Below are 13,636 nucleotides of genomic sequence, written 5' to 3'. Positions count from 1 at the left end.
AGACAGGATATGATATTGTCCATAGACAGGATATGATATTGTCCACAGACAGGATATGATATTGTCCACAAAGAGAATATGATATTGTCCTTAGACAGGATATGATATTGTCCACAAAGAGGATATGATATTGTCCACAGACAGGATATGATTGTCCACAAACAGGATACGATATTGCTTTATTGTATCTGATCCTCAAATATTGAGTCGATATGAGATACATCCAAAAATATATAAAAAAAATAAACAAAAAAATGATTGTGATAAAAACAATCAGAAGTCAAATAGACATACATTTACCACCGGTAAACAACCGAATCAAAACAACAGACGAACTACACCACAGCGTTTAAACAACAGAGGAACCACACCACAGCGTCTAAACAACAGACGAACTACACCACAACGTCTAATCAACAGATTAACTACACCACAGCGTCTAAACAACAGACGAACTTCACCACAGCGTCTAAACAAACGACGAACTACACCACAGTGTCTAAACAAAAGGAAAAAATATTTTACAGTGTCTAAACAACAGACAAACTACACCACAGCGTCTTAACAACAGACAAACTACACCACAACGTCTAAACAACAGAGAAACTACACCACAGCGTCTAAACAACAGAAGAACTACACCACAGCCTCGAAACAAAAGGACAAAATATTTCACAGCATTAAAACAAAAAGACGAAATATACAACCAAAAAAAAATGTTTTAATCTACAGCGTAAGCAAACGATAGAAAAATGTATACCTCAACTTCAACAATCAAGGAAATTACAATTATCGAGATCAAAAAAATGTTCCATGGCAAAACCAGCTGTTTTGAAAAAGTGAGATCTTCCTGCACTTTATGTTGTATCAGCAAGACTACTTGCCTAAAAGGTTGAACGAGATAAGGACATATATAATCCCGGAACTGCGATTTGACGTCGTACAAACAATTGGTTTTGAGACAAACACTACATGTTTTGGTTGCTTGCATGCAATTTCTGTTGTTTCAATTACGACAAAATGCTCTAAATCCATCACAATATTTCATAGACATTCACGTAAAGCTATGTTGACGGTTAGGTTTGTCTGAAGACGTGATCCACTTTGTACTCACGTGTGTTGACGTATGTGATTTGTTGTCCGGTCGCCGGTGTCCCTATAACCTGTCCGGGCATGGAGCGTCGGTTGGCGTTCACACAGTACACACATATGAAAACAATAAAGGCTACGAATAGCCCTACGCCGACCAGACTGCCGATCACTATACCGGCTATGATCCCCCCGGTAGCATTGGATCTAAAAATAAACATACATAATATACCACAATATTGTATATAACAGATACTGCCCTCACCAGGACATTGTTACAGGGGACATCGCCTTGTATTTATTCAGCTAGCTGAAGATTGACAAAGACATCAAGGTCATACATCCTGACAAGGAAGTCACAACTTTAACGATTCTGTATATCACGAACATGGTTTTGCATATATGCAAAATGATATTGCACACCCAATAAAAATAAGTCCGGGTGTACAGAATTCAAATAAAAAACTAAATAAAATGAAATGAAAAAATATATATCATTCTGGTATACAGGGACAAAAATGATCTACGTAACAATATCAGTCCATATCTTTTCGATGTTGGAATTTTAACATTACTAAATGGACCCATTTAGGTCTGATGTTCACAAATGTGAAAGATATCATTTCGATATAGCCATGAATTAAGTGTACCCTTCATCCTACACCATAGAAGGCCAGTGGTCGATTTAAACATCAGATCGTATTTCTATATCCGGTTCCGGTTCCGGTTGCGTACTTACACATACTCTGAATAGCCGTAGTAGTCTGGTGCAGGACAGCAGTAGTAGTAGCCAGAGTACCCTCCACAACAACCGTCATTACAGTAGAACGACTCACTCTTATACCTCACACTGCCGTACACGGAACTGTAGGAGGTAGTGGTATAACAATCGGATGCCATGGCTACTCCTGAAACATATCGTATGCATAATGTAGAAGATTCAATAGAATGTAATAAATAAATAAATGCCAAACATATAAAGAATACATGTTCTACTTGTCCGTCGGTACCATAACTTGACAGAGTAAATGTTTGTTTACTTAATATATAGTATTTAAAAAGATGGCATTGCATATCAGAACGCTAAAAACAAATTGCATTTTCAAATCATTCTTAAAATAAAATATCAATATTGTTATATTTTAACAAATTATTGGATGTTTTAACTATTGCTAAAATCATTTTTGTCAGTTAGATACGGGATTCTATCAACTAACACCTGTATCGTTTACACAGTGACATATATAGAACGTTATATATGTTACTGCACAGAACAGCCGTATCCACACTATTAATACGTGACACACTGACAGTAATGTAGACGTACAATAATATCCGTACAACACACTGATAACAATGAAGACATAAGGCATATATCCGTGCAAGACACTGATAGTTATGTAAACATCATATATACTTCAAAACACTTATTGTAATGTAGACATCAAAATATATTTCAAAACACTGAAAATAATGAAGACGTAAGAATTTGCCTAAAATTAAAAAAAAAAAAAAAGAGGAAAAAATATGTTTAAAGTAAATATGACACACTAAAACAATACTTAAACTTCTCAAAATGACATATTTCGGATAAGATCGTATCCAGCATCATAATTTTAAAATGTTAAATGAATACACGCAATACATACACCACCGTAAAAGAATAAATATTCTTTAGAATGAGCACTTCAAATATCACTACAGAGTAACGAAAGACTTAATGACAGTTTAACCGATCTTAGTTTGACAACGCATTACCATCGTGTCTAACTAACGGAAATTTAAAAATTTGATAAATTCGACATCTCAAAATCAATATTTTTGGAAAACCGATACATAGTTCATTTCAAAGAAAAAAACATTTCCGTTTACGATTTTTCATGTATTGTACTGGTCTGAATGAATTTATTAAATATTTTCCGGAATTATGATAATGGAAACAAACCCTACCCGAGGTGGGAAATTGTGAGCAGTTCCGTAATTTTCAATTAATTATGTGCATAGTATATCTCCAATTTGCATTCAAATAAGATACCTGTGTTTAGACGTTTAAAGCAAATACGTCTTGTTTGTTACCGAGTTGGTAGTCGGTAAGTGTACCGAGGCCAATTTGCATTCAAATCAGATACCTGTGTGTAGACGTTTAAAGCAAATACGTCTGGTTTATTACAGGGTTGGTTGTCGGTAAGTGTCCCGAGGCGTATCGCCGATCAATAACAAACCACATACGGAATTGTGATATATATATAAACTGACATTAAAGTAGTGGTCGGCCAGCTGTTGTAAATGAATACTTAAGGATGCTGCAGGACACACATGTAAACATGTATGCGAAGACATGTGCGTGACTGTACAACGAAACACGCCTATGTATTAAAGAGGACTTTATAAAAAAAATACACATATGCGTCGTTTACAGACCGACTACAGTTTAATTACAATAACGGGTACATAGGAGCCTGATACGAGACCATCTATGACGTCATCTGTCGTCCATCAAGTAATACACAATATGGTGGTATAATCACCTGACATAGGATATAGAACTGTTAGTAAATATTACCTGTAGTGGACAGGAGTATCAACAGCATACCCAGTGTCGCCATCTTGAATCGTAGATTCCCTTGTTGGTTATTTTTAACTTTTACGCATAGCTCATTGTCACAGCTGCCTACGGTTGAGCGGGTACTCGCTATATCACTGGCAGTCAGGTGGTCAGTATGTTATATAAATACGCCGAGACTCTCTATAAAGTTACCCATCGCAGCCTAAATATAGGGGTAAAATACTGACTGAAAAGAGTTACTGTGATAATTTATTATGAATGAGACATTAAATATGAACACGCTACCTGTGTGTTTGTGCTGTGGTAACAACTGCAGGTAGACGCAAAAAAGGTTACTTAAACATTGTAAACAATTAGGTAATGTTCATTTCGATAACAGCATTTTAAATACAACTGTATTTGGCATTTGTACAAAGCGTAAAATGTAAATATATCAGGAACTCGAGTTTTTTAAACGCTTTTTGTTCAACATTGTGCACATCTTATTTGAAATAGTTATCAGTTCATTCGCAGTGTAAAACAGCATACCATAGACGATAAATATAAAATCCACTAACCTTCATAAAATATAAACGAACACGTTCCAAAGATATTATTAATGATGGAGTATGCAGTTATTAATTTCCAAAACAAAACAAAACGCAAAACTTGTATCAAGTATTTAATTTAGAGTTAGAAATTATGTCTTTTGATGCAGAGATATTGATATGTTGGCTAACTTACCAATTAAATTTCAGATTTAATGATTTTAACGAGTATTTTAGATTTTTAATCAACATATTATATGGTTTAATGACTTATTATTTCATTGTAAATTAGCTTTAATTATTGTGATTCAAAAGCATGTAATTTTACAAAACAAAATGAACAAAATAATTACGATGTTCTTACAATGTTGGACGTACATGTATCTGACGTCCTTATCAATCATAGAGTATAATACGATACATTGTTTCAAACCTTTCATATTTTCCAATAACATGAGTTTGCTCTGTTTAAAATATCAAAATTAAAAACTTAATTGCAATGAATTAAATCCTATCACAACAAGTTAAAAATTCTCACCAAAGTTACTACTTACTTTACTTTGTATTCACATATCATTCCCTGCTCTTTAAAAAATGTTCTAGGCCTTTCTGGAGCAAAGTGATGTTCTATGAAGACATTCATTTCAATGCCGAAAGTTAATGAATTTTGACTTTGTTAGCTGGAATAAAGTGTTTTCAGTTACAGTACACATACAGTTGTTTTTAGTTTTAAGACTTGTTAAACATGTGTATTGTTGGGCATTGTTGGCACTGATAAACATGTCGATCAGGAACGTTTTTACAACAGAAATAACGTTAAGAAATATATAATTTGCTCTTCGTTTTTGACATTCCACTCTAAACTATATGGTAACGATACTATCAATTGATAAGCATATGAGATGTTCCGAATGAATAGAACGGCAAATGAAAGATCACCAGTATCTGCAGCAGGGGGTCGGCATGTAGTTAAATAAGAGAAATCTTAAATTTGGTATCTGCGTGATGAAAAGTTCAGAGCAAAATAGTATTCCGTCTTTGCGTATTGCAGAGTTATCTTCTCTTGAGAGCAGGTATTGATTGTTACGTCATTTGTTTGTGAGAGTAACGTCATCAATTTTTGAGAAAACGACGTAATTTTCTCACACGAACCAATGACGTAACAATCAATACCTGCTCTCAAGAGAAGATAACTCTGCAATACGCAAAGACGGAATAAGCATTGTCCATTTCCCTCTGATTTACCAAAACAGTACAAATTCAGGTCTAAAGGATGCATTCAGTTGTAGGCTATGATCACTGATTAAAACCCTAGAATCAATTTACAACTTTTATTCTGCACAGCAAATACCAAACATTATTGATGCATAAATGCAATTTTCTTTGATAAAATAAAACCGATTTTTTTTATCAAAATTACAAAATAAATGTAGAACATGTATTGTCTGAACATAATATATGTGAATATAATGCCTGAAATAAAGCAGACCACTCAATGATGAAGACCGGTGTCCTATTTCCCTAAAAGTACCCAGCAAATCTGTTTTGTATCACTGACGTACTCAGGTATACAGTTGATTGCCCCTAATAGCAGCTCAAATACATGTAGTTTATCACAGGCGAAAAGGAAAAGATATAGTTTAGCAATTGAAAAGGACTGACTTGTTTGAGTCATCATTTTACCTTAAATCAGTTCGTACACTCAAGTAACAAGTCAGCACTACAAATTATTGCAAAGAATATGAACTAGCACCTAGACATATTGAAGTCTGGTTTATTTTTAATTAAAGCTAACATGACATTTTAATTCACTGAATTACATGATGTTATACCATACGGAGCCTCCAAATATTAATATTTACCCTTTAATAACCTTTGTGCGAAGTCTTTTCACCATCGTGACTTTAACCATTAATCAGAACTAGATTGTATTACAATAATAATTCGAATAGAGTTAGGACAAGAATATCGGGAATTTTATTTATATATATACATATTATATTAAAAATGTGAATGTATACTTATTTGCTACAGTTGTGGGATCGCACAACGTTTCACGATGTGCGGTGTGCGTGCGATGTGCGCACGGTGTATGCACGATGTATGCACGATGGGCGAACGATTAAAATCTGGACGATAATTGCATGCGCACATTTGTGCGGACGATGGACTAACGTTGTGCGATGACAATAGTGGTTGGTGTAAATTGAGAAACGGCTTAACAATATAAACGGCATCGTATTTAAACATAAAATCTTGATTTTCAAGTATATTTCTTTATTATAGCGTCATATACTAGCTGATTTTTCTACATTTATCTTTATTTTCTTAAATTAAGAAATGGTGATTTCGGTGTTTTCTTAACGACCCAAATCGACGCATGTCAAATAACAAATATCGACACGGTCACGTATACAGGTAAACATAGCCACTTTGTACCTGTACCTGAACCGCAGTTTTTTCCACCCGGAGTTTTAGACAAAAACGAATGCAAATTACAAATGCATAGCGCCCAGGTGTGCTTTCATAATGGTCATACGGTGTCACATATATCAGCTCTCTTTTTCAGGCAGGATGCGAAAGTTATATACAGTGTTCCTTATTCTATACGAGGGTGTCGGATATCTTTCGTTCCGTAATATTGATCAAATAATCCTACCAAATCGCACATTTGTGCAGTGAGAAGCGCACAACGGGGCGAACGATTGTTAAATCGCACAGTTGTGCACGATGTATGCACGATGTGCGCACGCTATTTTTGGTGCGTTGTGCGGTCGCACAATTGTAATATATATGTATGACGAATGCTGATGATTGATCGAATTTTATTTCTCGTAATATAGTAAATTTCTTATAAGGGGAAGAATTAAGTGAAGTGGTTAGCATGAAATGTGAAGGCGAATGAAAGATGTACTGATCAGTGTGTTGAATCTTGAAAGTAATATGTGAAAATATCACGGTATGTACATTATTTAAAGGCGATTCTAGACGCCTATGATTGCATATATATAAATATGCTTATGTCATATAATTTTGGAAAAAAAAAACATTCTGAACCGCAATGTAAGTGTCTAAATTCACGGTGGCCACTTGCAGCCATATCGGATTTTTAATTCGGCCCACAATACATTGAACAGGTCCTCGATCCTGCAAGCATTTGTAAAACAATTCATGAAATACAAATTAGATCTCAAGATTTATCTCACATAAACCACTATCCAAAATTTCTTATCGAAGTCGTCCAAAATAACTTTTGATGTGGTTATTGATTCAGTATTTGGAGGAATTGTCAGAAAAATATTTAAAGTATTCCTTTAATAGTTTTCGCACGGAAAGCTATTTTTGGACAAATATCAGGGCCAATATTCATGAAACAGTTTTCAGGCTCTAACCCTTGGAACTCTCTTAAATCATGTGACACGGTAAAAAAGCAAACATATTAAGAGTTATTATACTTGTAATATGTCCAACATTCTTAAAAATAGTGTTTGTTTAATAAATTATAGAAAAAAATATTGGGCTTAATCACATAATATGATGTTGAATCATGAGAAACCGTTCTCATGCTCAAACTGACGTTCTAAGAACTCTCTTAAATCATTTGACAAAAAAAATCAACATTTTAAATTCTGTTTAATAAATTATAGCTGGAACAAAATATTAGGCTTAATCACATAATCTGATGTTGGACCATGAGAACGGTTTGATGGTCTTTTATATACGAAAGAACAAGTCCCTCTCTAACGGACATGCACCAAAAACGTTTATCAATAACATTCTATTTTTAGAATGATGATAATGATAATCTGTCCAAGTGACCGTCAGAGTAATGTATATAATTAAAATATGTTAAGTTTGCTAAAACCAAAACCTGTCGAAATAATTTCCGAGGGAAGTTAACTGCATATTTTCTATGCATACATAATATTATTACCCTTGCTAGAGGAAACTCTACACGCTATATTTATTTTGATGAATTATAATGATATATCTTCATAAAATTTTAATAAAAATCAAGTTTACCTGTCATCTTGAAAGAACATAAACAACAAAACACAATATTACAAATATTTCTGATAATTTTACTAGAAAATATCGTAAATTTGATTTGCAATTGTAGGTAAATGTATGTTTTGAACACAAATAATATACATATATAAACGATTCTGCTTTAGTATAATGTATAAGATAACATATACATACTAGAATATATTGAGTATAACCGACATCCTCTGAGATGCACATGAGAACACATTGTGTTTGTGATTTACAATAAGACTACATAAGGGCCCGCCTGTAGAAGTCAAAGGTCTCCGAATCCACGATAATGCAGAAAGTTAATGACGATATTTAAGTATTACCTGTAGTTCTAATTTTCCTAAAAGCGTCATTATTGCATTTCCTATTTTCATAGAGAATTCAAAAGGAATGTTTTGGTAGTAGGTGAAGAATTTGCTGTCATCACAAACGTCAGCTGATTTATTAACCCTGGAATAATTCGGAATACATTTCATTAATATCGTTGACACGAAAATGATTTCTATTAAATGGATAACGAAAACATGTAACTACATCAAAGTCTCGACAAAAACATAATAAATCTTGCAATAGAGCAAGTTATTATCAATTACTAAATATTTAAAGAAAAAATGAAAATAGACATTTCGGATTACCTCCGTTAGGATTAAAGACGTTTAAATAAATCTATAGGGTTATATATCGTGGTTGAATATGTAACTCGGGATTATGAAACTCAATCAGAGGAGGTCTATCATTGATCCCTATCAATATCTGAACACGATTTATAAATTCAAACATAATACTTTTAGTACACGAATATGGAAAGCATATTTCTAGAATGAACCTTGAGTGTTACTCTATCAAATTAATACATTATATGTATATAATTTACATAATCCCTCTTGGTATTTATTTATGCATCTATGTTATATATTATAAATGATTAATCAAAACCATTTTGATATACAAATAGCATTTTCAATCTCCTCCGCCACAGCCTCCACATTCAACCCCCTCACCCCCACCAGGTGTGTCGGTGACAGGTCCGGGAATTAACGCGGTACCAGCGTCCGGCGTAAAACCTTGGTTACGATAGGGTTGCATTCCTGGTTGATCTGTATTTCCTGGCTGGACAGAATCTGAAATTTCATATATTATTTACGATAGTTATATCATAACTCTAGCAGTGACAACTCTTATGTCTGGTTGATGTCCCTAAGTTTTCCAATTAAAGAGGTGTTTTTTTTACAAGAACGTAGCCAATCATACATGTACATCTACCAGTGCTTACTGCTTCCTTCCTTTGTTTACTTAACGTCCTCGCAACAGCTCAGTGATATGGAGACGGGTGTCTAGTGAGATACCGGCGGCGAAGGAAAAGATAGAAATCCCAATTGTTGCTCGCTGAAGTAGTGGAGGGGTCGAGCTGTCAATTTGGGTTTTTAATGTCCAATAAGGAGACGTGACAGACGAAAATCCCTGGTTCAGCTGAAAACCCCTCCATTGTCGCCTCGGCCCTTACTGTTAACTGCATGCTATACTTCATATACGGTTCTTTCGATTTTTATGATGTATAGCATAAAGCTTACAACCACAAAGAAACATAAATAAATAAAAAAGAGAAACATTTCAAAGAAACAAATTTTTTTTCAATAAGGACAAATTTTTATTGACGTCGAAAGTCAAAAATTGGGGCAGACACAGGACAATGATTATTTGGATTTTAGATACCAGATTGCCCAGTTTTAATAGATTTAATAGATTTCATTGCGTAAACAAGGACAATAACAAATATACTTGATTCGAAAGAGAACTGAAAAGACCCTTTTATAAAAGGACGCCGACAAAAAAACGAATGCAAAATGTTATTGACAATATAAGCAATAGTCAATAGGATCAGACATCAGGCATAGTCTATCTAAGTCCTCTCCTTAAGGTTACAACAGGTGGTTATAAACACAGACATATATTTGTATGCATTGATATGATGATTGGGATAAGGGAAAGTAACTCCTTGATATAAACAGACTTGTTCAATATTCTTGAGTTATAGTAACCCTTTCACTAGGGATATTTAATTTGAGATATTTACTAGACTAGTATCTTCATTGAATAATATCAAGTAATAGACAATGCGTTACTAGTATTCATATAAGGTAAACTGTTGAGTATAAATATTTGGTGATATTGGATTTATTCCCCCCAACAGATACAGGCCATACAGTCCATATAATATAACACTAGCCATACATTGTTGAGGGTCTAAATTATATATCAATTTACGCAAATAGATATATGATTTGTAAGTAGGGCTACACCATCTCCTGCAATTAATATGATAATTCTTTAATAAAATTGAAAGGAGTTACTTCATATTTTGATGTAAGCTTAAGAGAAGAAAAAAGAACCCACTACATCTAAGCTGCCCAGAGCCAATTTCATTCAATAGGTATATAACAGGTAAATTAGTAATTATCGAAGGTAGAATAAAGTAGTAGTATCTAATTAATTCCATATTATATTACAATAGGTATATCTTGTACTGCTATATCATTGTAGTTCACCGTGGGTTATACAGCTTATATGCATATAACATGAACAAAAAATGAAAGAATGTATAAGTTCCGAAAAATGGTAAGGGTAAGTCAAAGATTATATTAATGAAAATCTTTTTGATTGCGATATAAAGTTTGATACATGAGATAAGATATCTCTATTTGGTATATCATTACAACTATTACAACCATTTAATAGGACATTTATACACTGATGATTGTAAGTGTAATGATTCAAATTCTGTTGGAGAGTCTGGCGAATATTATTATATTGATTGGATTCAGAAAAATAATGTGAAGCAGTTTCGAAAGATCCGTTACACTCACACATTGGAGATTCAATTAAGTGGTCTTTATAACGATCAGAATTAAGATTTGTATTGTATTGTAGAAATGACTCCCCTTACTACACAATGTCGTGATTCTTTGTTTTAAGAGTTGTTTATTTTAACACCCCCAGATAGGTCGATCATAAAACGTGTACATGTATACCTTCCCATTGACCGTACCCCTGACCAACTACTAGCATTTGGTACGCTTATCATCAACTGGCTTCTATGTGATAATAATGTATTATACTTTACATGTTTAAAAAGTTGGTTAAGTTTCAAATTTATCACATACTCTTGAAAACGACTTATATGATGTACCATTGTTAATGCGTTATGTTGATGGCTGATAAAGGTCATTTGGTTTGGGTTTTATTTCTTTATAGCATCTGGATTTGTATGACACAAGTGCTTACTAGTGCAATACAGCGTCACCAGTCCTAAATTATCGTAACATTTAGTAATATGTTGTAGGTTTTTTAACTTTTGAGACCTAAAGGTGCTACGTGTTACTAGGGTGACACCACTGAGACTAGATTGGGGTAGATAAAGAGGAGACGGGTGTCATAAAAGTGGCAGATAGGCTTATTGCTCTCTCTCTCTTAAGTTCGACAGGACTTGAAGTACGGGGTTCATCAAAACCATTCTGATACTGCTGGTGTTCTGATAGAAGCGTTTGGTATATAAAGAAGTCAAGTGCAGCCCGTACACAATATGTTCTTACCTCTCCATATGTCACGCCATTTGAAGTAAATGGGTGATAGCTACTTTTGTACGCTTTGGGTAATATTTCTAGTGTCCACTGACAACATATGGTATTGTCCACAGGCAGGATACATGTATAATATTGTCCACAAACAGGAAACGATATTGCTTTATAGTATTTGATGCTACAATAGTGAGTCAATATTTGATTCATACAAATATACAACCAAACAAAATTCACTTAATCTACAGCGTCAGCACACTATAGATAAATTTATACCATAATTTCAACAATCAAGGAAATTACAATTATCAAGATCGAAAAAAGGTTCCAGGTCGAAACCAGCTGTTTTGAAAAAGTGCACTTTATGTGGTATCCGCAAGACTACTTGCCTAAAAGGTTGAACGAGATAAGGACAGACACAAACCCAGAACTGCGATTTGACGTCGCACAAACAATTGGTTTTGAGACAAACACTACATGTTCTGATTGCTTGCATGCAATTTCTGTTGTTTCAATTACGCAAAAACATATAAAAAGTTCTTGGTAAATAATATTTGGTAACAATTTATCAAGATAAAGCATAAATTATTTCCATGTTTATATACTAAAAAAACTCATGGTTATATATTAGGAAAATATGACGCAGATGATATTTCGGAGAGATTTCTTTAATTATTCAGTGACGAGGGCCAGTGAGGTTAAGAACTGATTTTGTTTTGAAACATTTAATAATTGCAGAACAAATAATGATACTCCTTCGGTAGAAATGAATTCGGCATTATTATACAGCTCAGAGCACCATAAAAACTGCACTACTGACGAATTCATGCAAACTCAATATCAGAAAGACAGTTTTACTATTTTACGAAATACTTTTAATCCAACAGAATATTTCATAGACATTGAAGTATAACTATTTCGACAAGTAGGGTTGTCTGATGCCGTGATCCACTTCATACTCACACGTGTTGATGTATGTTATATGTGGTCTGGTCGCCGGTGTCCCGAAAACCGATCCGGTCACCGGTGTCCCGAAAACCCGTCCGGTCGTCGGTGTCCCGGAGCGTCGCTTGGCGTTCATACAGTACACACATATGAGCACAAAAAAGGATACGAATAGCCCTCCGCCGACCAGACTGCCGATCACTATACCGGCTATGATCCCCCCGGAAGCATTGGATCTGAAAATAAACATACATAATATACATACAATAATGTATATACCAGATGCTGCTCTCATCAGGGCATTGTTACCAGTTATTATTCTGCTGTCTGAAGATTGACAAAAACATCAGGCAAGTCACAATTTCGTCGATATCGTATACCCCGTAACTAAGTTTTACATTTATATGCAAAATGATTTTGTACACACAATAAAAAGAAGTCTGGATGTTTAGAAATCGAATGAAAACCTAAATAAAATGACACGACGAAATACCATTCTGGAATCCTGGGAACAAAAATGATCTATGTAACAATATCAGTTTTTAATATTACTTAATGGATCCATATAGGTCTTATATTGACAATGTGAAAGATGTCATTCCAATATAGCCATGAATTAAGTGTACCGTTCCTCCTACACTATAGTAGGTCCATGGTTGATTTATACATCATATCGTATTTCTATTACAGGTCCCGGATGTGTACTAATACGTACTCGTCAGGACAGCAGTATTGGTAGCCAAGGTACACTCCACAACATCCATCATTACAGTAGAACGACTCAGTCTTGTACACCAGTCTGTGGTACTTGTAACTGTACTCGTTGGAAGAGGAATAGCAATCGGATGTCATGGCTACTCCTGAAAGATACCATATGTATAATGTCGTAGATTCAA

General features: G+C 34.3%; 2 protein-coding genes across 4 annotated transcripts in view; both read right to left on the bottom strand.

Annotated features, from left to right (window-relative positions):
* Positions 1-1,061: 1,061 nt before the first annotated feature.
* Positions 1,062-13,636, bottom strand: part of LOC110461266 — a 15,470-nt gene continuing 2,895 nt past the window's right edge. Inside the window, exons 1-3 of one of the 3 annotated variants that reach the window (XM_021514682.1) lie at positions 3,653-3,805; positions 1,835-1,997; positions 1,062-1,296 (exon numbers count right to left, since the gene is read on the bottom strand). In XM_021514682.1, the coding sequence (XP_021370357.1) occupies positions 1,077-1,296; positions 1,835-1,997; positions 3,653-3,695 (426 nt within the window). In that variant the 5' untranslated portion in view covers positions 3,696-3,805 and the 3' untranslated portion in view covers positions 1,062-1,076. Of the gene's footprint in view, positions 1,297-1,828; positions 1,998-3,652; positions 3,806-13,636 lie in introns of those variants that run through there. The other 2 variants (XM_021514680.1, XM_021514681.1) reach the window with 2 other exon arrangements.
* LOC110461264 lies at positions 8,259-13,597 on the bottom strand. The gene is made up of 3 exons (XM_021514676.1): positions 13,456-13,597; positions 12,759-12,976; positions 8,259-9,341 (listed from the first exon to the last, which is right to left on the bottom strand). Exons 1-3 carry the CDS (start codon positions 13,590-13,592, stop codon positions 9,181-9,183), a joined length of 516 nt encoding a protein of 171 aa, XP_021370351.1. The 5' UTR covers positions 13,593-13,597; the 3' UTR covers positions 8,259-9,180.

The sequence above is a fragment of the Mizuhopecten yessoensis genome, unplaced genomic scaffold (assembly GCF_002113885.1).
Source record: "Mizuhopecten yessoensis strain PY_sf001 unplaced genomic scaffold, ASM211388v2 scaffold10593, whole genome shotgun sequence".
In the NCBI taxonomy this organism is placed as follows: domain Eukaryota; kingdom Metazoa; phylum Mollusca; class Bivalvia; order Pectinida; family Pectinidae; genus Mizuhopecten; species Mizuhopecten yessoensis.
This window is presented reverse-complemented; position numbering and strand designations above follow the sequence as displayed.

Excerpts from the sequence above, each read along its gene's own strand:
- LOC110461264 (XM_021514676.1), bottom strand. The coding sequence starts at position 13,592 with ATGACATCCGATTGCTATTCCTCTTCCAACGAGTACAGTTACAAGTAC. Across the intron at positions 12,977-13,455 it reads CAATACTGCTGTCCTGACGA|ATCCAATGCTTCCGGGGGGA; the intron begins GTACGTATTAGT and ends GTTTATTTTCAG. Across the intron at positions 9,342-12,758 it reads TATAACATACATCAACACGT|ATTCTGTCCAGCCAGGAAAT; the intron begins GTGAGTATGAAG and ends ATGAAATTTCAG.